The sequence below is a fragment of the Triturus cristatus genome, chromosome 1_1 (genome assembly GCF_964204655.1).
Source record: "Triturus cristatus chromosome 1_1, aTriCri1.1, whole genome shotgun sequence".
Taxonomy (NCBI): Eukaryota; Metazoa; Chordata; class Amphibia; order Caudata; family Salamandridae; genus Triturus; species Triturus cristatus.
In genome coordinates this window covers 601,764,301-601,790,834 of record NC_140579.1, presented here as the reverse complement: position 1 = coordinate 601,790,834, position 26,534 = coordinate 601,764,301, and the positions used below count along the sequence as shown (strand labels likewise).

Below are 26,534 nucleotides of genomic sequence, written 5' to 3'. Positions count from 1 at the left end.
TGGCCGTTCTGTCCTCCAGGACTTTCTGGTGTGATCTTGGTTCGCAGACCCACCACCGGGGTTGGATTTGCTTGGGTATCTATTCTAAGGTGAGGAATCTAACTAACATGTTTCTTTCAGATGAACAAGTTACTTACCTTCGGTAACGATGTATCTGTAAGAAACATTAGTTAGTTAGATTCCTCACCGACCCACCCATCCTCCCCGTTCTGCGAACTGACATCTAGGGTTAAGGATATCCCTTTCAGGGCCCTAGAATTTTTGGGTACCAGTGTCGGTATCTTGCATGGCTCTGCGTTCCTGGCACGGAAGGCTGTGTACAAGAACTGACGTCAGCGCGCGAGGGCGGCGTCTAAGTACTCAGACGACGTCATTCCGGCGCACGACGACGGACGCGGAGCCGTAGACGACGCCTAGCGACGCGCAAGGGGTATTGCTGACTAAATATCTTCCGGATCCAGTCTGACGCCTGGGGATATTCTAAGGTGAGGAATCTAACTAACTAATGTTTCTTACAGATACATCGTTACCGAAGTTAAGTAACTTGTTCTTGTCTGCGAATAGTGAAATCCTATGTTCCTCCGAGCCAAATGAAATTCACGGGATTTTGGGTGCAGCTCTAATGCGTGCCGCAAAGGGTTCAATATTGAGTGCAAATAATAGCGGGAATAAGGAGCACCCCTGTCGTGTCCTGCGCTCCAGCTGGAAGAGGTGAGACCCCACCCCATTCACCAGAACTCTAGCTTTAGGCGTTGCATAGTGTGCAAGTATCATTGTTATAAATTAGTCACAAAAGCTTGTGGAATAAGAAGAACCAATCCACCCGATCAAATGCCTTCTCGACGTTCAGACTTAATAAGACTGTGGATATCTTTTATTTGTGGCCTTTTTTTATCAGGTGAATCACCCATCTCAAATTAGCATCTGCGGCCGTGTATAGTTATTTATAAAACTGGTCAAATATGTGTGCCTTCTAGGTCTGCGCTAATAAAATCAGTGGAAGGTTGCCTGATGTCCACTATGTACTCCCGTTCCCTTTTGACGTGAAGCGGTCCTGCCAGGTGGGCCCCTACTTTATTCCCCTGTTCATAGGATGTACATTTTAGGAAAAGTAGAGTGAGCTCTGCCCTGTTGGTGTAGATGGTGTTGAGTTTGCCCTACAGTGCTGTGACCTTACGCTGGAGAGTTAGTGTTGGTTGCTCTTTATGTGTCTGTTTAAGAGCCTGTAGTTCGGTTTCAAGTTCTAGTCAATCTTTTGCCCTCTGACCTTTGACCACTGCTAGCAGGGAGATACACTTCCCCCTCAGGACTGCCTTAAAGGCATCCCAGGTATTATAGGGTGTCTTGTCAGTAGGTGCGTTATCTAGAAAGTATTTCCTAATAGCATTCCTTAGATCGTCCCAGGAGAGGTGATCTCGGGTAAGGGAGTCCAGGAAAAACCAGCGGCGATACCGCAGTGGTGGTTCCCCGCAGTCTAATGTGACACACTAAAGTGTGATGGGAAAAAGTGAGAGGATGGATTGTCGCTTTCTGTAGGTCCTGCAATCTTGATTGGCTAATGAAAGTGTAATCTAATCTGGATTAGGTACGATGGGAGTTGGGGAAGAAGGCGTAGTCCCAGGAGGCTGAATGAAGTGCTCTCTAAGTGCCTACCAGTCACCTACCTGAATTGCTTGTTTCAACACTCTAGAGAAGTTCCCCTTGACCGATCTTTGGGGATGAATACTGTCAATATTAGCGTGCCAGGTGAGGTTAATATCTCCCATCACGGCCAGCTCTCCCTCTGCAAATCGGCAAACCCTCCAAGCAGCGTTAAGAATGAGCGAAGAAACATACCACATGGCCGGAAAAAAAAAAAAGAATGAGCGAAGAAACTGATTTTGGACAGTATTGGGTGCATAAAAGAGGCAAAGGTGGTGGGCTGACCATGTAGTGGCAGTCTTGTCCACCATGATCTGTTTGCGTGTCCCGAGGACCAGGGCTGCACGGAATCAACTCCTAGCCCCAAAAACCCTGCAGCATGAGTCCGTGTTTTTTACGATAGCAAGGGCGACGTTGAGAGAGCCTAGGTGCTAGAAGTCACGGACCAATCGGTTTTCTCTCAAATCTGGGGCTTCATCATCAATCTGTGCCTCTAGGGTCGGGATGCCCAAAAGCGTCATGGCCTCTGAGAATACCGTTACATGGCATGGCTTATTCTGTGGATCAAAGGCAAGGCCAAATGGGCATGACCATAAATATCGAATACTGTCTTGCTTCAATTTGTCTGTCATTTGCCAAAAATGTTGGCGTCTAGCCAGTGTGGCAGGAGCTATGTCCTGGAACATGTTGCACCCTGAAAGGCAATTGTCTCCACCCCTTGGGCCGCTCTAAGAAAGACTTCTTCGGTTTTGAAGGAATGGAGCTTCATGAGGACGTCCCATGGTCACTTCCTGTCGCCTGATGATTTTAGACCAACACAGTGGACTCTGTCCAGCTTTATCTTCAGCGCTGATCACAAATTCATGTTGTCACTTCAGGACCTGTTCTCCAAGTCGTTGTGTTGTTGTGATGCCTGGAGTTGCACACGCATTGTTAGCGTTATTTCTATCAGTTGGGCAGTCCGGGTATCTAATTTAGTAGACTTTGTCTCCAGGTCCAACACCCTGGTCTCAACCGAATCCACATCTTGTTGCAGCATAGCCAGATTAACATCAAGGTCTGACCTCAATATGTCGAGGGAGGAGGTTCAATTTGCTTTCAATTATTCTCGAAGTTCCTGTGTGAAATACCAGAGGGAGGACAGCAAATTGTTCCTAGTAAGCGACATGGCGGCGTTCTCGAACCCTTCCGGCTTTATTGTCTTTGCTTCAGCAGATACGAAATAGCTGGGGCCTTGTTTGGCTGTTGTCTTTTGGGCGGCATAGGGCCAGAGCACTCACCAGCAGGAAGTGATTGTTCTGTGCCGCTTTGCGTTGTTAGAGGCTGTTGCTCCATGGCACATGATGGGGTGTCCAGCGAGGTCACGAGATTCTCCAAGAGCTTAGGTGGAGTGGTACCACCAGCACAACACCTTAACCTCAAGGCGCCAACCAGGCCATCACTGGAAACCCTTAGGCCACAGGTCCGACTCCGTAAGCACCTCTAGTAAGTAGCAGGGGCTGCAGCGTGCTTGTTAGATTTCCAGATAGTTGTCCATGGTGTTTTCCAGGTTGGTATTGGGTAGCCATGCAGTCTCTGCAGGGTCTGCCCTCATTTGTTAACATAGACTATCCCAGTCACACACGTGTCGCATATATAGTCCTCAGGGTATTCTTAGCCTGGTCAAGTCCCTTCAAGTGGTCTCTGGTTCAGATGCCCTACATTTAGCAGTGCATATTCAGTCATTCTTTCACAGTGCTGCCACCAGGTCGGGGAGGATGGGACTGTGCAGCAGTGTTCTGTGGGTGCTGGCGTTGGGTGGCGAGAGATGTAAAAGGAAGCAGCCGTTTCCTACGTGCCTGCACAGGAGGGCCTTGAGGCTTCTTTCTCCACCATCTTGCGATCGAGTATGTTCAGGAACACAGACCAGACATGGTAGTGGTCTCCCACTGCATTGGTTTGAAATCCGTGTCTCCTCCTCCGTGGAGACCACATCCCCGACGGCGGTCCTGGCATCGTTGAGCCCCTAGGCTAACTCTCAAGGGTGCCCGTGACAGACGTCCCACCTGAGTACCATGAGTACCCATGAATGTATAATTTTGTAAATTTGCAATTGTAATGATTTTTGGTGAAGCATATGAATATTGTAATTCTCAACAAACAATTGAGTTTTATATCATCTGATACAAATGTATGCAAGATCCTGTAATTATGGTTTCAAATGATTTTTCAGTAAGCAAATAAATGAAAAAATGGTGCATACACGTTTAAATAAGTGGTGGTTACACACCTGTGAACAGTGCGCAGCAACACAAGCCTCCATACTTGTGATTTATTCAGACGTCCCACCTGTGGCATCTTGGAGTCAGGCATGCAACTCGGGTGGTTTCACGTGGAGTAGAAGGGACCAGGTCACAAAGGCCCCTCAGTTCAAGTGTGGGCAAAAGCACTATTAAGGTGAGCAAACACCCCACCATGCACCCCGTCACTGCTGTAATGCTGCAATAGGCCCTCCAAGTCTGCTAATGGGAGGCAATCGCCAACAGCGTAGGTCCAGTCGCGGGCTCCGAGGTTTGCCCCTTGCTGCCTCACTCACTGGTGAATCCTCTGGTGGTTGGGATTCGCTATCCCCACCAGTGTCAAAGCGGTTGTCTCATAAAGCCCTTGTTTCCTCAGGTGATAGCAGGCTCCCGAACACTGCTCATGGGGCCGGGCCTGCTGTCCTCGAGGTCGTGGTGGCGTAGGTCAGTTCCGCCACCATCAGCAGTCAGCGCCGCTCAAAAACTACTCCGTGGCACGGCAGGAGTGTTCCTTCAGGCAATCATTGCAGGTAAGGCAGGGAAAGGGGCACTATGCCAATTATTCCCCTAAATTTGCTAGTGGATGCAGCAGAGCCACAGTGGGTTACAGGCCACACACCCTTTGCAGGACTTTTTCATATTAGCCAGTGCATAGACCCACAACTATAGGAGGTACTGCTATGGTATCTATTCACCAGGTGAGGAATCTGCAATTAGACGTATCCAACAGAAGAACAATTTACTTACCTTCAGTAACCACCTATGTGTTGGATACTCTTATGTAACCACCAATTCTTCACCGACCCACCCGCCTTCCCATTCTGTGAACTGGGTTCTCTTTCCAACTGAAAAGGTCCCAATCTAGAGATCTACACAATCATTATGCCAATTCTGATGGGCTGTGAGCCTGAGATCGCCGACAGCCTGGAAAGCAACTGATGTCAGCACGCATTTGTGACACTTATATGGGGCTCTACTCGTCACTTCCAGAGTGGAATGACTTTGTCGCCTAGCCGCACGATGTCTCCTAGCTGAGTGCAGGAGAACTGCTCTAAACGTTTCCAGATTCAGTCTGATGCCTGGGGATTATTAACAAGGCGAGGAATCTGTAGTTCGAGTATCCACCATAGAGATTGTTACTGAAGGTAAGTAACTTGTTCATTTTGGAGTGGTCATCTTACTTTTACAACTATTTCACACACTTGGGCTCTGTGGCCATGATGTAACTTTTGTGCATGCTATACTCTACAGGATCTCCCTTCAACAAATAGGAGATACTCACCTTCATACGGATTACATCCAGGTGGGGACTTTCTACTTATATACTTTAATATTTTTAACAGGCCTACCCTATTAGTGACCAGAACTGACCCAAGAACTCACCCTCTCCTCGCATTGTGCCCTCCCCCCACCATGGCTACATCTATCACCAGCCCTATTGAAGGCTCACTTTCTCAAGTGGGCTTCAATGCCTTTAAGATTACTTATCCCCCTAACTTCACTAAAAATGCTGCTAAGAAATTCAAACACAATATTATCAAAAGACACCGGAACTGCTTATATCTTATACTTATTTCTGTATGTCTAATGGCAACATCCTGAACAACCTAATCTTCTTCACGAACAGAAGAGCCCAATGGAGGAAAACCCTCATATCCTTTTTTCAGGTCAAACAGATAAGGAAAACACCTAATGGTTTTAGTCTTGCCGTTACTTCCTCTCCAATCTTCAAAGCCGATCTCACCATTACCATTTACAACAACGGGATCGTTCTCACTCAATCATTGGATCGAAATTTAGAGCAGTTCGACAAACTCTTTATGAAGATCAAAAACTCTTTGGCTAATAATACAACCTCTTAGCGCCACGATCTAGCGCTAGCATCCACAAGGGTACCCCAAAGCGTTGTCCCCAGTTCCCCTTCCGATACACCTCCCTCCTCGCCCACCAATCTACTTTCGTCCATGCCGGGTGGCAAATTGAATGGTCCACCCCTTCAGCTGCCAGTAACCCTCTCACCATTACCAACCTCTCTATCAGTGCATCCTGGAACACCGCAAGTCCTCAGTGACCAACTCCCCTCTCTGGAATCTCTCAATACCGCCTCTGACCCCTCTGGCACAAAACAAGACACTTCCTCCTCGCCAGATCAGCGCCAGGGCGCCATATTTTTGGTAATCGTGCGCTTTATAAATCGCTTAAATAAATTAATCTCCCCACACAACCTCTACCCCTTTCCCAGCACCCAGACTTGGTGGCATGCCTGGACGACATATCCCTCCAGCTGCACCTTCTCACCCTCGAACTCTGATTTGAAAGCTCGCTCATTTGAACATCTCCCCTTGATAAGCTCCCTCATCTCTCGTCCGAATCTGCCCAGAGTCACTGCTAGAGCTAGCGCTAGAGCACACCTTGACCAACTCTCTCCCCTCACTATCCCTAAAACTGTACTCCTACCTAATGCACCCTCCCGCTCCAGAAGATCGATGGCCTATCTCGCGCTTAACGATATCGATGACTTACTCAACTCTTACTCGCTTAGCCTAGACACCAACAAGATTGCTACGGGGCTAATTCAAGCCATTCACGCTAACCCAAACAGAGACCCTCCCCCCCCCCAACCTTCGAGTCATAAACAATGACAGCCTCATGGGAGTGAACATCATACAGACTCCTCCCCCCAACCTCGCCTTCATCAAACAATTAATGGAAATCATCTCTGGCAATGTCGATTCTGTTCTGTCCCACATCTACCTCGGTGATTTCTACCTTCACTGGTCTAACCCTAATGACCAAGCGGTAACAGGCCTCAAATCTTTCTTGAGTGATCATGAGTTGATTCAACATCGTGACTGGCCAACCCATAATAAAGGAGAAACTCTGGACCTCATCATCACCAAAGCAACACCATCACAATGGATACCATCACCCCTTGCGATTGGTCCGACCATCACAGCATCTTGTTCCATATTAACATGGAGGTGTCTCGGAGGAAGGCTCAACCAACGAAATCGAAGATTTGGAAAAGGGACCTCAGAGATATCAACACAGCAGATCTAGCAACCCAATGTAAATTTGCCCTCTCTTCCCAAATTGACATGTCTGAGGTTCATGTACTCACTGACTTCTACAACTCTACTATTTCTAGCATCTTAGATTCCATGCCTCAACATAAATATCCAAACCATGGTTCAACGGCAACCTAAACTAGGAACGTCGCAACCTTAGGGCAATCGAATGATCCTGGAGATCTAAACCATCCTCGGACCAGCTAGAAATCCTTAGATCGGTAAGGAGTTCCATAACAAACAAATCAAGAGAGCTACAGCGAACTATTTCAGATTCCACCTGAATCAAGCCGCAAATCACCCCAAGAAACATTTTTGAACTGGTTAAACAACAATCGGTGGAAGCACCAAACCGTTCTAACTCTGAAGCCAGCCCTTCTTCATGTGATTACCTGGCTGCTTTCTTTACTGAGAAATCAAGACTCATCAATATGGACCTGGATACCAAGCGGACTCTACTGCTATCCAATGGATCTGGATAGCAGATCCCCCCCCCCCCCCCCCCCCCCCTCCCGGCCCTTTAGAAAAGATCGTACTGATAAGCTTGGGCATCAAGAACAATGCCTACTGGGACACCTTTACCCCCCTCAGTGAAAGAGACATTAAAAAGGTTCTTCAGAGTATCAACCCATCTAATCACTAAAGTGACCCGTTGCCACCTTCCATCTTCAAAGAAATCAAGGATGTCGTCTCTCCCATCTGGACAAAGATTGTCAACGCGTCTGTCACAAGGCACGATCCCGGAGTGCCTAAAAGCAGCTCAGGTAACACCTTTATTAAAAAAAAAAACTACCGCAGACAGCGCTGACCTTAACAACTTCCGCCCTATCTCTAACAACCCCAAACTACCCAAACTCCTAGAAAAATGCGTCCAATCTCAACTCTGTGCTCACATCGAAAATTTCCATCTCCTGGCCCAACATCAATCTGGCTTTCGTAGTGGGCACAGCACCGAATCGGCTCTCACTCTTATTATGGATGACATTTTAAAAATGCTTGACCAAAATGAATTGTGCCTCCTTATCCTCCTTGACCTTTCCTCAGCATTTAACAGTGTTAATCACGACAACCTCCTATTCATTGTGGAGCACAGGATGGGCCTGCCTGGTCCGGTGTTGCAATGGTTCTCGTCCTTCCTCCATCACAGATCCCAAAGTGTCAAGGCGAACCACTCTCTCTCCCAGCCATCAACAGTATCCATGGGGGTCCCCCAACGGTCCGCCCATCTCCGATACTCTTCAACTTGTTCTTGGAACCATTAGCTATTGCACTAAATTCCATGGACATTCTCTTCCATATGTATGCGGATGACACCCTACTTTATCTGAAAATCTCCTCCCCGGAGAACATCATTTCACTCAACACTACCCTATTGACTACTCAAAACTGGTTAACTGAGAACCACCTCCTGCTCAACACCTCTAAAACAGAATTCCTTCTCATTTCTCCTCCGAATCACACTCCTAAATTAGACCTCTGGATGAACCACCTCACTACCTTCAACTGCTCTCCCCTCATTATTGACGACGCTAAATCTCTCGGGATCACCCTGGACAAGCACTTGAACATGACGATTCATATTAGCAATGTGTGCAAGGGAGCTAACCACCTGATGAGGATACTCAGGAATCTCGAACCTTTCCTCCTACAAGCTGACTTCAAGCAAGTGGTCAAAGCGCTTGTGTTGCCGAGGCTAGACTATGGCAGTGCTACGCTCTGTGGTCTCCCCAAATATACCTTGGCCCCACTAAGGGCCTCATTGAACGCGGCGGCCAGATTGGTTACGGGTACCAAAAGAAATGCGCACATCTCCCCAGTCTTAAAATCCATAAATTGGCTGCCCTACGAAGCAAGAATACAGCTAAAGATTGCCTGCCTATCCCACAAAGCCCTCCATTTCAAAACCCCCAGTTATCTAGCACAAAATCTGGAACTCTACAGAGGGAGGTAGACCTTCTAGGAGTGCTAACTCTCTCCTCCTGAAATGTCAGATCTTTCGCAAAAAGAGAATGTGTCACCGAGCTTTCTCCGGTTCTGTACCGAAGATCTGGTACTCTCTCCCAACGAAAATACATAGAATCTCCTCCAAGGTTGCTTTCAAACTGGAAGTAAAAAGATTCATTATGAACAAGTTCTTACCTTAATAAGGTGATGGATCGTCTGCTCTAATGCATTGGACTTACACCTTTAAGCCCTGCGCTGGATGCTATTCTTGTTGGTTTGAATCATTTGCTCCCCTCCTATTTCGCTATGTACCAGTTTTCATCTTATTCTTTGTTGACCCTTGATATTTGTAACCGTTCTTGTTCTGTGAGTCCTATTTGATTTGTGTTCTGTTTGGTATTCCCATTTGACACATGTAATGCAACTGTTACCTTCCTATCCCTCCAATTGTAAAGCGCTCTGATATCCCTCAGGATCATGTTCACGCTATATAAAACTTTATAAATAAAGAAATACATCTAAGGTGGTGTCTGTCCTGGTGCATTATGGGTTTCGAAGGAGGTATCACAGGTCACCTAAAAAATTCCCAAACCTTTACTTCAAAACAGCTTGCAATGTTTGCCTCCAATGTTGGGAAGAAGTGCAGCACATGTAATTCTACACCACTACAAGCTACCAACTGATTGTTACAGGTAAGTAACGTTTTCCTTCTTGATCTCGACTGTGAGCATGGCTTTGAACCTCTGTTTCTTGTCTGTGTGCAGTGTTCAAGAAGGTTAACGGAGTGCACACCTGTACTGTCTCAATTTTTCAACGTTTGTCCAGTTTTGATTTTGTTTGCGTGCCAAGCCCAGATTCGTGGTCTGCCTCAAAACCACGTACTTGTATAAACTAACAGAAGAAATGGGGCGAATTTTCACCCCAATGCCGGACGCACTGCGATCATGTATGCATACCGCTGATGCAAAAAGTTAATCCAGATTTCATCACGATTTTATTCATAATTAATCAAATGTTGCAAGTTTTCCATGGGTCACATGAGAGATATCTTAAACTTCACACTATAACCTTAAAGCTGCAGAAATGCCCATCCAGGCTTAATTTGATAGCTAGGAGTGGGCGTAAATAATCTTCTTAGGTTCATCCCGATCACCCAATGCATTTCGGGCCGGTTTTTGGCCCTTCGTCAGGCGTGTTCTACAAGTTTTAAAAGAACATCATTGTAAGATCATACATTTAAATTGTAAACTTGTGTTCATTATTTACAATACTGCTTGTCATTGTCCCCTGATTCATTTAGCAAAATTAACGTCTTCCCGCTAACCGTAGCTGAAACACAGACACTGAATGAATGTCTAAATCCACTTATCTCCACCTCCCTCGTTTTACGTCTGTTACAACTCGACTTTATTAACCCCATATAACAGTGCTATTGACCGTGCATCCAAGCGTTCTATGTTTTATCTTTATCCTCCAATGATACCATCAGTTATGCTAGAATGTTTACCTTCACGATGTCCTCTTCATAATCTCCCAAACTGATTCGCACATTTCGTGTTCTCATACCGCTTTTAAAATACTGAGATGTGTCTACACCCTCTAATGACTCCTCCCTCTCATGGGTCACCGTTAACTTTTAACCCTATGTCTGCTGTGCTGCTTGATTTGGACTGATGTAATTCGTAACTATGTGTAACAATAGGTGCACTACCTCTAACTGTTAACCCACTTCCTTATTCCTTAAATCAGAATGGTGTCACACGAGAGACTATGGAAAGAACTTTTTCTCGGAGCAAATCTCTTGAAACTATGTTTTTTGCAAGAATTTTCAAAGTGGATTGTGATTTAACTATTTCACTAATGTGTTTAGTGCGAGCATGCACCTCAATACACTAGAAACGAACAAAAGAATACTTTGGTTCTGAATATAAATAAGCAATATTCCAACTAACGTTGTGAATGTCACCAAAGGGTGGGTGGGGAACTGTAGATTGTTGTTTAGGAAGATTACATATATCTGTTTGGGTTTACGTAGCTAAGGAGGGCCATTGCAGTGTCGTGTGGGAGTTGTAGTGCAGTAGTTCCGGTAACTATTACGAACGAGGGGATCTAATAAAGTGGCACTTGAGTTTTTACATTTGGACTAGACAATGATGATCAACAGAACATAAATAAGGAAGTGGTTTAACAATTAGAGGTAGTGCACCTATTGTTACACATAGTTAGAAATTACATCAGTCCAAATCAAGCAGCACAGCAGACGTAGGGTTAAAAGTTAACGGTGACCCATGAGAGGGAGGAGTCAGAGGGTGGAGACATATCTTAGGTGTTTTAAAAGCGTTTTGAGGAGAACACGAAATCAATCAATCAACCAGTTAATTTGTAAAGCACACTACTTACCCGCAAGGGTTTCAAGGCACTGAGGAGGGGGGTGCTGCTGCTACTGGTCGAAAAGCCAGGTCTTGAGTCTTCTCCTGAAGGTCAGCAGGTCTCCGTTTGTCGTAGGTTGAGGGGTAGGGTGTTCCAGGTCTTGGCAGCGTGGTGGGAGAAGGACCTGCCTCCGGATGTGGTTCTACGGATGCGCGGGACCGTGGCCAGGGCGTGGTCGGCGGAGCGGAGTTTCCTGTTGGGTACGTAGGAGAGTCGACTGTTGAGATAGGCGGGGCCGGTTTTGTGGAGTGCCTTGTGTGCGTGGATCAGGAGCTTGAAGGAGATTCTTCTGTCGATGGGGAGCCAGTGCAGGTTCCTCAGGTGGGGGGGTGATGTGGTCGTGGCGTGGGACGTCTAGGATCAGGCGTGCAGAGGCGTTCTGGAATCTTTACAGTCTGTTGATGAGCTTGGTCGGGGCTCCGGCGTAGATGGCGTTTCCGTAGTCGAGTCTGCTGCTGACTAGGGCCTGGGTGACTGTTTTCCTCGTGGCTGTCGGGATCCATCTGTATATCTTGCGGAGCATGCGGAGGGTGTTGAAGCAGGTAGAGGAGACTGCGTTGACTTGATAAGGCAATGGTGAGTTTCGAGTCAAGGATGACTCCCAGTTTGCGTGCGTGGTTGGTAGGAGCCGGGGGTGTCCCTAGTGATGCGGGCCACCAGGAGTCATCCCATGCTGAGGGGTTGGGTCCGAGGATGAGGATCTCCATCTTGTCTGTGTTCAGCTTAAGTCGGCTTTCCTCCATCCAGTCGGCGACAGCCTTCATTCCTTGGTGGAGGTTGGATTTGGCGGTGAGGGGGTCCTTGGTGAGGGAAAGGATCAGCTGCATGTCGTCGGCGTAGGAGATTATGTTGAGGTCGGGCGATGCGTGCGAGTGGTGCCATGTAGACGTTAAACAGCGTCGGGCTAAGGGATGATCCCTATGGGACGCCACAGATGATCTCGGAGGCTTCGGACCGGAACAGGGGAGGCGGACTCTCTGGGTTCTGCCGGAGAGGAAGGAGGTGGTCCAGTCCAGGGTCTTGTCTCGGATCCCTGCGTCGTGGAGGCGCGTGCATAGTGTGCGGCGGCAGATGGTGTCGAAGGCGGCGGAGAGGTCCAGGAGGATGAGGGCTGCCGTCTCGCGTTGTCTAGCAGGATCCTGATGTCGTCTGTGGCGGCGATGAGGGCGGTCTCGGTGCTGTGGTTGCTGCGGAATCCTGATTGGGAGGGGTCCAGGATGCTGTTGCCTTCGAGGTGACAGGTGAGCTGGATGTTAACTATCTTCTCGATGACCTTTGCCGGGAACGGAAGCAGGGAGATGGGCCGGAAGTTCTTGAGGTCGCTCGGATCCGCCTTGGGTTTCTTCAGTAGGGCGTTGATCTCGGCGTGCTTCCAGCTCTCAGGGAAGGTAGCGGTCTCGAAGGAGAGGTTGATGACGTTGCGCAGGTGGGGTGCGATGGAGCTGCCGGCTTTGTTGAAGATGTGGTGTGGAAGAGGGTTAGACGGGGAGTCGGAGTGGATTGTGCTCATGGTCTTGATGCTCACGTTGGCCCAGGTTGTCAGGGAGTCGTGGTCGATGGGGTGCGGTGGGTCCGGTGTGTCGAGGCCTGTAGGGGTCGTCCGGGGGTTGAAGCTGTCATGGATGTCGGCGATTTTGCGGTGAAAGAAGGCGGAGAGGGAGTCGCACAGGGCTTGCGATGGTGGAATGTCGTTGGCGCTGGAGCTGGGGTTGAAGAGTTCCTTCACGATGTTGAAGAGCTCCTTGCTGTTGTGTGCATTGTTGTCGAGGCGGTCTTTGAAGGAGGTCCTTTTGGTGGTCCTGATGAGGTGGTGGTGGTTGCAGATGGCGTCTTTGTGGGCAGCACGGCTGTCCGGCGTCTTCTCGCTGTGCCATTTGTTCTCCAATTTCCGGCAGGTGCGCTTTGATGCTAGGAGTTCCGGGGTGAACCAGCTGGCTCTCTTGCTGGAGTCTCTGTTGGTTGGCTTTTTCAGCTGGGCTAAGGTGTTGGCGCAGTCGTCCATCCAGCGTCTGAGGATGCGTGCGCCATCGTCGGGGTTGGTGGAGTTGGTCGGTGGGTTGAGTGCGAGGTTTGTCTGTAGTTGTTCTTCAGTGACTTTGCCCCAGCAGCGGCGGGGGATCTGTAGGGTGCGGTGGTGTGTGATGGGTTTTTGGAAGGTGAAGTGGATGCAGTGGTGGTCTGTCCAGGTGAGTTCGGAGGCGTGGCTGAAGGCGACGTGGGGGCTTGAGGAGAAGATGGCATTGAGCGTGTGACCGGCGATGCGGATCGGCGTCGTGACAAGCTGTTTTAGTCCGAGGTTGTCGATCAGGGTGAAGGAGTTGCTGTCGTTGTTGTTCTCCAGATGATAGTTCAGGTCTCCGAGGAGGATGTAGTCGGTGGAGGTCAGTGCGTGCTGATGAAGTCTGCGATGGAGTCGCAGAATTGTGATCTGGGTCCGGGTGGTCTGTAGAGAAGGGTGCCTCTTAGAGTGGTCTTGGGGTCCGTGTGGATCTGGAAGTGCATGTGTTCGGCGGTGCTGAGAGTGTCGTTGGTGTTTGTTGAGACCCTGATGGTGTTCTTGTGGACGATGGCAATTCCTCCTCCGGCTCCGTTGGTGCGGTCTCTGCGGGTGATCTTGTATCCGTCGGGGATGGCTATGGCGATGTCTGGAGAGGAGACTTCGTTCATCCAGGTCTCGGTCAGGAAGGCGACGGCCGGAGATGCGGTGTCGAGTAGGTCCCAGAGCTCGATGGCGTGTTTGCGTGCGGAGCGGGTGTTGATCAGGATGCATCTGAGCTGGTTGGGTTCCGTTGTGGCGGGTGTCTCGGCGCCTTCGAGGCAGGAGAAGCTGCAGTTCCGGCAGGCGAAGGGACCGTGGGTGCGCTTTGGGGCGGCCTTGCAGCAGGTGTGGGTCCTTCCTGAGTTGAGAGCGACGAGGGTGCTGGCGTCGTAACGGAGGCGGTCTTCATGGCTGGTGCGGGGGCCAGGGGTTCTGGTGCTGGGCACGGTCCGAGCGCGGACGGGCGCAGATGGGCTTGCCTTAGGCACGCCTTTGGCCCCCCAGCGGCACGCCTACTGCGCGCGGCCGCACAGCGGGCGCCATATATGGGGAGGTCGGAGCAGCTGGGAGGCGGGTGGCAGGGGCAGCAAATGAGCACGGAGGGGGCGGGGCCGCGGGGGATGCAGCAGCGGGGACGGGAGCAGGTAAGTGTAGCGGTTGCAAGGTAGGAAAACAAGGCAAAAAGGGGTACAGAAGCAGAAAAGGGGGCACAGCAGCAGCCGGACAGATGGGCAGGGGGCACAGAGCAGAAAGGTCGCAGCAGGGGCGGGAGGCAGACGAGGGACAGAGGGAGAAAACCGGGCAGTGGGGGCACAGAAGTAAAAGAGGTCACAGCGGCGAGCGGGGGGCAGTGGGGTACAGAAGAGGAACGGGTGTACAGGAGGAGTACAGAAGAGAGAATCACGAATGCGCAAATCAGTGTGGGAGATTATGAAGAGGACATCGTAAAGGTAAACATTCTGGCATAACTGATGGTATCGTTGGAGGATAAAGATAAAACATAGAACGCTTGGATGCACAGTCAATAGCACTGTTATATGAGGTTATTAAAGTCGAGTTGTAACAGACGTAAAAAGAGGGAGGTGGAGATAAGTGGATTTAGACATTAATTCAGTGTCTTTGTTTCAGCTACGGTTAGCGGAAAGACGTTAATTTTGCTAAATGAATCAGGGGACAACGACCAGCAGTATTGTAAATAATGAACACAGTTTACAATTTAAATGTATGATCTTACAATGATGTTCTTTTAAAATTTGTAGAACACTCCTGACGAAGGGCCAAAAACGGGCCCGAAATGCATTGGGTGATCGGGATGAACCTAAAAGGATTATTTACACACCCTCTTAACTATCGAATTAAGCCTGGATGGGCATTTCTGCAGCTTTAAGGTTATATTGTGAAGTTTAAGCTATCTCTCATGTGACCCATGGAAAACTTGCAACATTGGATTAAATGTGAATAAAATCATGATGAAATCTGTATTAACTTCAGCGGTATGCCTACATGATCACAGTGCGTCCGGCAATAGGGTGAAAATTCGCCCCATTTCTTCTGTCTGTGTGCAATGTTGCCATGTTTCTTATTCATTTATGCACTGGTGCTACTGTCAATTCATATCCGGCTTCTATAGCTCTTGAGCTTTTCTTGTACTAATAGGTGAGTAGAGTGCACTCACATACCCTTAATATTTTATGCTTTTTGTACAAGATGCACTGTAATGGTGAGAGTTCACAGCATGTTATTCTGATTCGATGAACAAGCACACTCTTGGGCTGCCTCTAGCTAAGCATGGAAACAGTGGCATAACAGTTTATTTTCCAGGGCACATGGTATTTTCTACATGCCATGTTAGAGGGTGTAGACAATCTGTTGTCTGTAATTGTTGATCTTTCTGTCACAGTTGTAGATGGGCTTTTAGATTTAGGTATGAGGTAAGGTTGGGGTGTGTCCTACATCACAGATTGAGTACTTGAACATGCAAATTACCAGGTGTATGTTCACAGACACACAGTAAGTTCTTTGTTCTTCGGATGTATGATCTAAGCAAGAGGCTAGGAGACTGTTCCTGTGGCTATAAAATTACCATGTAGGCCAGGGTCTTCCCTCTACAAAGGCCCATGCCCCTTGGTTGTAGAAAGGAGATGTAGGACAGGAGTGAGTGACCACCAGCATTTAGTGATTGTCATGTGTAGCTTAGTGTGTTTCTGCGAGCAGGAAATGAATGCCAGGCTCTAAGCTAAATTCTTGATATCTCTCTTCTTAGATCATTATTGTGGAGTTTGGCGGAAAGCCATTCAGCTGTTCAGGCCTCACCTTGGACCAGTGGTTCTGGTGTATATTTATAGGTGTGGGAGAACTGTTGTGGGGACAGGTAAGCACATACACAGCATTCTGACATCTACTCCCAGCACCACACATGTATATCTGCAAATGGTAACTGTCCTTACTTAGCCCCATTTTCTGGTGTTACCCTCTGCATATGCATCCAGACTTCTGTTAACCCCATAGTACAAAAAATGCTCATTATTTATTGCAAACGTTCGCACCAACTCATTCAGAACTTTTCTCCCCAAAGTGAATGTAATCTGGCACATCAGCCATTTCCGCCCTCCTCCCATTCAAATAGCACCCAGTCAACTCCCTGCAGGAGCCAATCTTGGACATAGAGTCCACTGCTTTGCCATGTATAAAGTATTTGTGTGGCCTATTTTAGCCACTCCTTCATAAAAATCCTCAATCTAAATCCCTCTTATTTTTCTCTTCTCCCTTCCATGTTCCTTCTCCACCTCCGGTATATCTCTATACTGGTTTAGTTAATTTTCCCCAGCCCTGATGCGTGTTCTAGCATCTCTGCCCCTCTTCCTTTCACCATCCCCAACTTTACCTTTTGTTGTCTTCACTGGAGTGGTGTTGGCTCATTGCTTCTTTTCCTGCAGTTGATCTGCACCGTCCCTACCAGCCGTCTGAAGTTCTTAAAGGAGGCTGGCCATGGAATGCCAAAGGAGGATATTCCAGAGGAGGACTTCACTGAGGGGCAGGATGAGATTGACCATGCTGAAATGGAGCTGCGGCGTGGACAGATCCTCTGGTTCCGTGGCCTCAACCGAATACAGACTCAGGTAGTTTCTGGCGCCCAGGTTTCCTTCTCCTTAATTGAGAGATCCCATAGTGTCTCATTTTTTTGTAAGACTCAGTAGACCCCTGTGGTAATAGCATTTTCCCCCATGTTTCCGACTTAGTCCAGGTTTTTCTTCTTTTGATGCACAGAATGTAATCTGTAGTAAAGAAGGCACATGTACTGATCATTTTTCCCCTGAAGTCCTTATTCCAAAAAACAACACCAATTTGAGGTGAGGGGATAAGGAAGATGGGGAGTGAGAAAGTGGATCAGCTTTGGCTGGAGAGGAGAAGGGAGCATAGAAAAGCTTATTCTCTCACTGATTTCATATGTAAAAATGATGCTGTTTGTGTGATGAATTTGACCATTGTGAGAGGGGAAAACAGGAGGGTGTTGGGTAGACATGAGGCCATATGAGTAGGATAAGTGGAATGACATAAAGGTTACTTGATCATCACACTCCTACTTCCTGCATATCATCATCTCAACCTGTGGGGGTCTGAGAAAAGTTTAAAATTAGTAAGAGGCAGCACTTTGCCAGATTGCCAATCACTTTGTGCTGAAGCAACTAGAATGTGGTGCTTGCAGAGTGCATATTGCTGCCCTGCATATCTCTCTGACAAGAATATTTTCGGAGAATCCCACTGTCTTGACTCCTGTGAAATATGTAGACATTTGATGCAAGGAACATCTCCTGCAAACATCAGCATTATTAGGTGTTGGAGGTAATCGTCTAGCAAATATATACTCGGTTGAGGGCTTGTATGCAATCCATACCACAAGTGGTGCCTATAAAGATAGTCACAAGAAGTCAGTGCCCTGGTTCTGCCAAGAAAAAAACAGTAGGTCAATCTAATATCAGTGCTGGCACACAGGGCAGGGAGAAAAGTCCTCTCATGTGACATTCTGGATGATGGAAGGAGACTCTTTACTACCACTTTTTCCAGATGAAAAACAATGTGTGTTTTGGAGGCGGACTGTGTTTAAAGACCACTAATTCACACTGAGTAAGTGATGGCGTTCTGGAAGCATGTTTTTCCTAGAAAGCACCACTACTTTGAGATGTTTGTGCAATAGGAATGTGACAACAACATGCAAATCTGACAAAACCAAGGGTCTCATGACCAAAATGAGCAGCTGCAAAAAGGAAATGTGATAGATGTTTTGAGGATTTGTAAAGATTCTAGTTCCACTACCCTGACACCATTTCCCCTTTTAGAGAGGCCCCAGTGGCAAATTAGTATGTTTAACAGGCGTTTACCTGCATGTTTGATTCTGACATGTATGTGGAAAACAATATATTCTTCACATAGCAGTTGAGATGCATTAGGGTTAGTAACTCAGATCTCTTCCAAAAAGTATTTGAATAAGACTCTTAACATGCTGGTGAAGATCTTTGTAAGAATCCATCCATGGTAATAGATTATGGATAAGAAGTCTGATTTATTCATAAAATTTCGATTGGGCATACAGAAAAAATGCTGCTTCTGTTAAATGAAGCACTAGTTGACCACAGTCTTGCTGCACAGGGGCACATTTTATTTTACACCAGCTTCCAAAGACAATGGCACCTAAAGAGCCCAAATGTATTCTTGTCAGACTCTGTAGAGCTTGGTGGTTCAGCAATTTTCAGCTAAAATTAAACTAAATGCGTTTTCAATGCGCTAGTACCTTGGTCTCGTATCCCCTGCTTATCACTGGTTTAATCTCCTGGCACCGCAACAGCTTTACCACCAATGGGTTTATATACAGAGCAAATAAAATGTTCGAGCAGGGGCATCCTTGTCTAGTTCCCCTAGATATCATTATATTTCCTGATTCTCTCCCCATCAATTGAAGTTGGGCTGTTGGGTCAGAATACATAGCTTTAATCGCCATTATGAGTTGCCGTTCGAAGCCTTTTAACTCCAGTATTCCCCACAAGAATGTCCAGGATACCCGGTCAAATGCCTTCTCGGCATCGAGGAGGATCATAGCCATCAGAGCCCCCCCCCCGTCCCACCCATGATGTCAAATAGCCCTCCGGAAATGATCCGTTGTTTCTTTTCCTGGGATAAACCCCTGCTGCGAGGTGGAGACCACATGTCCTATAACTCTCCCTAGCCGAGTGGCCAATATCTTCGAATAGATTTTAGTGTCCGAGTCAATTAGGGATATCGGCCTATATGAGGCTGGATTATCTGTCGGTTTTTCTTTCTTTAGAAAAATAATGATGTACGTTTCTTTCCAAGATTCTGGAGGGCACCCGCTATATTGTATACCCTTAAAAAGGTCAAGTAGAAGAGGGGCTATCTGGGTTTGCATTATCCTATATACTTCCAAGGGAATCTTATCCGGGCCAGCAGCCTTCCCTGATGCCAATTCTTGCAGTGCTCCCAGGACCACCTCTAGTGAGATGTCCTTTTCTAGGTCGTCCTTAGCTAAACTATCCAACACCTGATCAAGGTCTGCATTGGTTAATATTCGGGATATATCCTGTAGTGTTCCAGCTGTAACCGTGTCATCCTGGTACAGCAGTTGATAATAATCCCGAAACACCCTTAATATATCATCTATGTCGGTATGCATTTGGCCATCCTTCTTAATTGAGGATATTAAATTCCAAGCTGTTTTCTGGCGAGTTCGTAGGGCTTGTCTCCTCCCCACTAGCCCACCATTATTTCGCTGGGACTGAAACTCTTTTGCCAATTTCTGCATAAACCAGCTATTTATTTCCGCCTTAAGGGCGATTATTTGATGTTGAGTTTGAGCCACCTCCCGACCCAAAGCTAATCATTGGGCCCCTAAGACCAGCCTTAAAACAATCCCACACAACCCCCCTGCCAGCACTATATCTATTTATATCAAAAAATTCTTGGGACCATTCCTTAATGTATTCAATATAGACTTTATTTACAAGCAGCTTTCTATCAAAGGTACATTTATTTCGAGTTCTTTTGAATCTTTTGACTTCAATTTCCAGAATTAATGGATTGTGATCAGAGATCACCTTAGGGAATTTCCTAATGCCAACTCCATTAAGTATTTCCCTCGTGCCTAGGAAGTAATCAATCCTGAAATATTTCCTATGGGGGAAAGAATAATATGTATACCCTGGGATAGTGGGGTTCTTAATAGCCCAGATATCGACCAAGCCATGGCTGCTTATACGAGATGATAGAGCCCTATCTACTTTTGACTTACGGCCTTGGTACACCCCTTGATTTAACTGTCCTTGGCAAGGATTCAGGGAGATATTAAAATCTCCACACATAATTGATGGACAAGGCCATGCCGCAAGCTCCAGCTCAAGATCTTCAAAGATTCTTGGACCATCTTGGTTTGAACCATGGACCGCACACACTGTAAGCCCTACATCTAGCTTCTACCATTGCCCACTTCCCAGTGCATCTGCGGCCTTACGTTTAGCCTGTCCTAAGGCAATCTTTGCTCGAATATTTGAACTCTGAGACGTACAAACCAGCATATTATAGCCCCTAATGCCAAGCAAACCCTTCTTCTCCCATGGGATGTGGGTCTCCTGCAGACACATTATATCAAAGGCATTAGTCCTCACAAACTCTGCCAACCTTTGACCTTTTCCCTCTATTATTCAGTCCACCCACATTCTATGAGCAGATAGTTAACCTCCCCATCTGATATTAATTCCGTGCCCGCCTGGAATACCTCTGCTCATTTCTTTTCCCCTCCATACATGAAGTGATCCTTTTATAAACACATTTCTTTCTCGTTTCTGGGTATGCTTTTTCTTTAGTACCCTCCCTTCCTCCAGGACCCCCCTACCCACCCACCACCTCCCTTTAGAGGCACTCAGACTGTGGTCTGTGCGTGATGGATACGACACGCAGAACCGAGAGCCCTATGATCCTCAAACTTGTGTTCCAAACAAAACTCTAATACATGCTTCCTTGAGATAAAAGAAAAAAAAAGCCTCTAATTCACCCCCCTCCTATCCCACTCCTGCAAGTTTCAAGTACTTCATGCTCATCTGCATACTTGGTCTCTTCAGCAGAATTTGAAAACTCAGTGACATCTGTTCTTTAGTCAGCTGTTTGAGCTAGTATAGTATGATGAAAATTCCTAAATAATCCTGGAGGGTGAGCCACACCACATAATTTGTTGATAGAAAAATGGTTTTGCACAGACACTTCTCAAGTGGCATATTGGGTCAGTGCATTCCTGTTGAGGTGGGGTGCTCATTTAGACATCTAGCCTGTAAATTTCACATAGACATTCAACCATTCATGCCACCACATTGAAGTGAACAAGAAAAGTGATGTTCGATTGAGAGCTGTTTGTCTTACGTCGATCATCACAATTTCTTGATGAAGTGATTTATTCTTCAGTAACTATTTTGTTTATAATGTTGGCTGCTCTCTTGTTTGTCCAAACTTATTTGGATTATGGATATTAAAAGGAATGACTATCATGGCATGGATGGCACCTACATGGATCAGCAAAATCAGTACACTGAATAATTTTTTGTAGATCTGCATCTGGTACAGCAGCTACACCACCTCATAACAGATGTCTGTATTGCAAAAACTATTTCCTTATCAACTGTAACGCTTGGGGATACGTCAAAGATAAAGAATATGTGGAAAGATTGGGCATTGATCAGAAAAAAACATTAATGCTAAATTATTCTTCAAGAAAAATGGCAGTTAATGAGCTACTTCCAGCAGCTTGAGTAAAGCTGAGTGCAACTTTTAAGTCTGAATCATCATCCTTTTTTACCAGGCTGAAATTTCACCAAGTTATGATATTCCTAAGGAGTCCACCAGAATCTGGATCTGATCATGGCCAATTCTGTGGTCTGTCGTAATGTGGCAACCTCTGTTTTAGGACATATTGCTTACCACCTTAATATGGTTAACTCTGTATCAGGCCCTGATTAACCGATCCAGCCCCCTCCTCCCAACGTGTCACAACTGTTTAGGAAGGCGTTTTGCAGATTAGACATTCTTCATGAACTAAAGGCTTGTCTCAAATTCCTTAAAATGACAAAAGCTGTGTACTTAATCAGTCATAATTGCTGTGTAGACAACATCTCAAGTATATTTTGCAATTCGGCCACCCCTACTTGGAAAGAATACATCAGACAGCTGCAGCATAGAGTTGCTGTGATTCACGTTATAGTAAGATAATGCAGAAAACATAATGAAGAATCCTATAAAGTTGAAAGCGTTTTTCTCAATTGGAGAATAATAAATATATCCGTACAGAGAAACTGGTAAGACTTGGAAAGGTAACGGGATATCACTATTAACATAAATGTCGTCATAATTTTCAGATCCAGGATCATACAGCTGATGTCCTTAAAGCCATGTTGGTAGTTTGCTTATACAGACAAGATCATATATATAAAAATGTACCTGACAAACGTTTTGGCTCCCTAAAAATTACTTCTGGCTCTGAAAAGCATTCTAAAGAATATAAAGTGGCAAATGCAGTACACTGAAATGTATACTAAAATGCTTCTCCTAAAACTTATTGGCTAAAGCGAAGTCTCTTGAGGCAATTAAAACCTGACCCAAGGGAACATAGGTGTAAAAGAGTGCAGGCAACAGAAGTGCTCATTTTACTGCTCCAGGCTATGTTTTTTCCTAGCTTTGGCTAAGTAACCTGTTGACCTTGTTATTGCTTGAGAGCTTACTCGCTCAGAAAGAAAAACCAGGCATTGTTTTGAATATGAAATTTATTATTGCTCAAAGGCAGGTTACATTTACCACCACTAGATGCTGAAATTAAGTGGTGCAAAGTTGTAAGGCCCCATATATCCAACCCATAGGCCAAGCACATCCAGTCTCGACATGGATCACTTTAGCCGGGTCTGGTGGCTCAGTGGACTAAAGCAGCCACTGCAGGGGCCTGTGTTCGACCTCATGGTCACAGGTTCAAACCCCGGCGGGTCCACTCAGCCTTTCATCCATCTGAAGTCGATAAAATGAGTACCATTGAGTTGGGTAACAATTAACATCTGTTATTCAGCGCCAGGACACCTACGGGTAATCGTGCGCTTTACAAATACACATGTTATGTTATCAATTTGTTGTGAAAGTCCTTTCCATATTTCTGCTCCAATGCCACTGGTCTGCTGTTCCTATGAAAAATGCTGTACTTTGATAATGTTACGCCAAGATAAGGAAGAGTGCTCAGTTCTTCCAAGACTTTTTCCCCAAGACAGAGTATTTGTGAAAAAGCATGGTAAAACTCAGCACTCAAACTCATTATTGTCTTGGGCGATCCATTCACATCAGTCAGACTGGATACAGATGTAACAAGCCCCACTATTGCCTACAACTCGTCATTCCTCTCCATGCGGAGATATTTTCTTGATGCTACTTACAGTTAATTATTTTCCATATTAAGATGGCTTCCAGTGGAAGTTTAGACTTTCCGATCAAAGACTATGGCCCTGATTAGAAGACATGTGGAGTGGAATTACTATATGGAGTTCCACTTAGCCTGATTCTGAGTGAGCTGGTGCTTTCACACCCATTTTTTTCAGGTGTTTTAATACAGGACCTGATTTTACAGGGCAGTAATTCCAACTCTAAAATCATAAGAGGTTCTAGCTGCTGCAGCAGCCAAGTCTCTTTCACCATTTTCTTCAGGTAAGTGGGAGCATAGAATGCTCCAACCTGCTAGAATTTACCTTCCGCTTCTCCCCACTTCTTCCTCCCCCACCGCACCACAGAAACCGCAGCAAACATTTGCCATCTGCTTAGAGCTGGTGCTGAATGTATGCTTTAAAGCCAATGGAACTGGGAATACAGTGTGACTTTACAACCAAGTTCCTTATGGTTATTCCCCATTCCATGGAATTTAACTGGTTATTGCATGATACTGGAGCTGTGCTACTACACTGTAATGTCAATTTCAGGAGCAGAGTTTGCTAACTGCCAGTGCAATGATATTCGTAATCGGGGCATATGTATGTTGTATTGATAATGATTCATTTGACCTGCTCCACAATAGTAATTCATAATTCAACCACATAAGAGGACTGCTTCAGTCGCAGTGCAAATAATTTGGTCCTTGTGCCTTATCAAGTGTGCTGTCGTAATTAGTTTCAAGCGTAAGAAAACCTTACACTGATAACTTTCAACAATTTCAAAGATTTAAGCTGAATACCATAAAAAATCAATGAAAGTGAGAGATAGGCATAACAACCTTCCATGGAAGAAAACTGTTCTGCCTGTTTAGTTTCATGCTTCCTCCCGAACCATGCCAGTGTGCAGTACTGTTGCAGTCTGAATACTTGCCTCTTTTTAATAGCTTTCCAGTCATGCCTATAGTCTTTATGAATTATCAATTTCGTGAGGTAAAGAAAACAGAAAAAGATGATCGCTATCTCTTCTGACCACTAGACTGTTGTAGAATGCCTTTTTTGGCAGAGAGAATAGAGAAGATATTTATCTCAAAGGAAGCAAGTGTTAAAACATTGTTTGTCTTTTCCTACTAATGGAGGGGTCTAACCATCGGAGAAAGCTAGAAAACTCCCATCTCTCCTCAAGTGTCTTCCTTAGATGCCTGTTGATCCCCAGACAAGATTCCAAACAAGTACTGTGAACACTGTTTCTGATCAACATTGAGAGACGGGATTTCAAAAGTTCTATTGGCCTCGAAGAATGTCATTCTTTTCATCAGTTGTCCCTCAGTTGAGATATCCATCATAGAATGCAGCAACAGAGCCCTTAATGTGAAAGCACTGGATGTCAACACACATGCTACTAAGAGGTTCACTTTAAACCAACTTGAACCATCTAAGACATTTAGTTAGCCATTCTCAATCTCTGTCAAATCTCTCCAGAAATGTTCTTTCTGCCCAGTTCCTCCTCTGAATCATATGCCAGAAAACTCGTCATCAAGGCACTCAAGTCTTGCCTTAAAGCAAATCTCTTTCCCTTTGGGTTATGGTAGCCACAAGAATTGAAGTGCACCTGCTGTCTCAGAGACTCAAAGGAAGAAAAGCTTTCTGCTATTCTACTGCAGAAACTATCATTTTCTTACGATCTAAGGAGGCACCTAACTTCTCAAATGGATACCACTTTCCACTAGTCATCGTAGTGGATAATACTTACATTTTTTCCTACAGGCTGCCCATCCAGCGTTTCCCCAGTAGATGATTGCCACATTCCATTAGGTCATAAACAAAGGTGCGACAAAACTACGCTTTCGATTACCTGACCACTAGGCTGCAACATCTGCGATTGGGACACTCCAACATTGGGCTGCATTGAGACGTCTTGCCTCATTGGTTTCAAGGCTACTGGAACTCTCCATGGGTATCTTTGTAAAAGGACCAGCCAGAGAAAAGAAAAACGCTTGTCCTCTTACCTAATAATACATCATCAACAATTTCCAGCAATAAGGGTTCTGAAATGTCCCTTTGTTTCATGTAGTCTGGTATGGTTGGAAAACCTATTGTGGGATTGTTTACCCGATGCCTCCTTTAATACTGACTAATGATGAAGGCAGCAACTCTCTAGCATAAAATTTATTCTGCGTCAGTTATAGTCTCTGCAGTGGCTAAAAGCTATGTTCCATCAAACCCATCCTCAGGGGCGGAGTCAAGATGGCAGAGTGAGCAGACGTACTGCCTGCGAGCTCCCGCCAACGATCACTCTAGCACCGGTCCGTGGACCGTCATCGGCACACGCAGGGCAGAGCCCGAGAGCAGGAACGACCCCGTGATCGTCGCGAGCGGCTGGTGGCCGGTTCCGGATCCAGTGCGGGTGGCTGTGGGGGTGTCGGAGGCGCTGTCAGAGCTCGGCCGCGCAGGAGGCCGACACCTAGCCGAGGCTAAGGTGGCTGGGAGGAGGGGCCCTGAAGTTGCGACGCCGGCTGGAGGGGACGAAGCGGCAATCAGAGAGGCAGGGGAGACGGCCGGCACAGAGGCAGAGGCGGCGGTACCGAGGTGCCAGAGATTGCCCCCGCCGAGGAACCAGCGACGTAGCGGCCCCGGAGCAGTGAAGGTGGTGGCGCGAGGCTCGCGGAGCAGCGGCGAGGAGTGAGGACGCCACCGACACCGAATGCCGAGCCGGTGAGTGCGCACCGCGCCCCCTTTCCTTCCCCCCAGTACGAGCCGACGCCCTCACGAAACGGGGTCGCTGACCTCCCGGGGGGGGGGGGGGGGGACTGGTTGATTGGGGAGCGGCGGTCACTCCTGCAGCAGAGGCGGTGGCAGCGGAAAGACGGCGGCAGTTGGCTGGTGCAGCACTGCGGCGCTGGAGGGAACGAGGCACGCCGCATGAGGAGAGCGCCAGGGGAAGGCCCCCATTGCCGCTGGAAGGGACGGCCTCGGGGCCTTTATCGCAGCGGAGCGGGAAGCATCGAGGGGACGCCCCGGCCCCGCGACATTGGAGGCCGGCGGAGTGACTTCAGCGGGTGATCCCATTGAGAGGCAGGCCTGCTGGTGGAAGTGGGCCCGCGCAACAACGGGACCTACAAGGGCGCATCGGCTACAGGAGCCACACAGTAGGAACGGGACGGGTGGAGGCTGGCGCTGT

General features: G+C 46.9%; 1 protein-coding gene across 4 annotated transcripts in view; it reads left to right on the top strand.

The window, feature by feature from the left end:
* Positions 1 to 26,534, top strand: part of LOC146870694 (plasma membrane calcium-transporting ATPase 4-like) — a 1,872,989-nt gene that overhangs the window by 1,774,659 nt on the left and 71,796 nt on the right. For all 4 annotated transcript variants that reach the window (XM_085646147.1, XM_085646144.1, XM_085646145.1 and 1 more), the window contains 2 exons: positions 16,165 to 16,272; positions 16,838 to 17,020. In XM_085646147.1, coding sequence (XP_085502273.1) covers positions 16,165 to 16,272; positions 16,838 to 17,020 — 291 coding nt within the window. The remainder of the gene's footprint in view (positions 1 to 16,164; positions 16,273 to 16,837; positions 17,021 to 26,534) is intronic.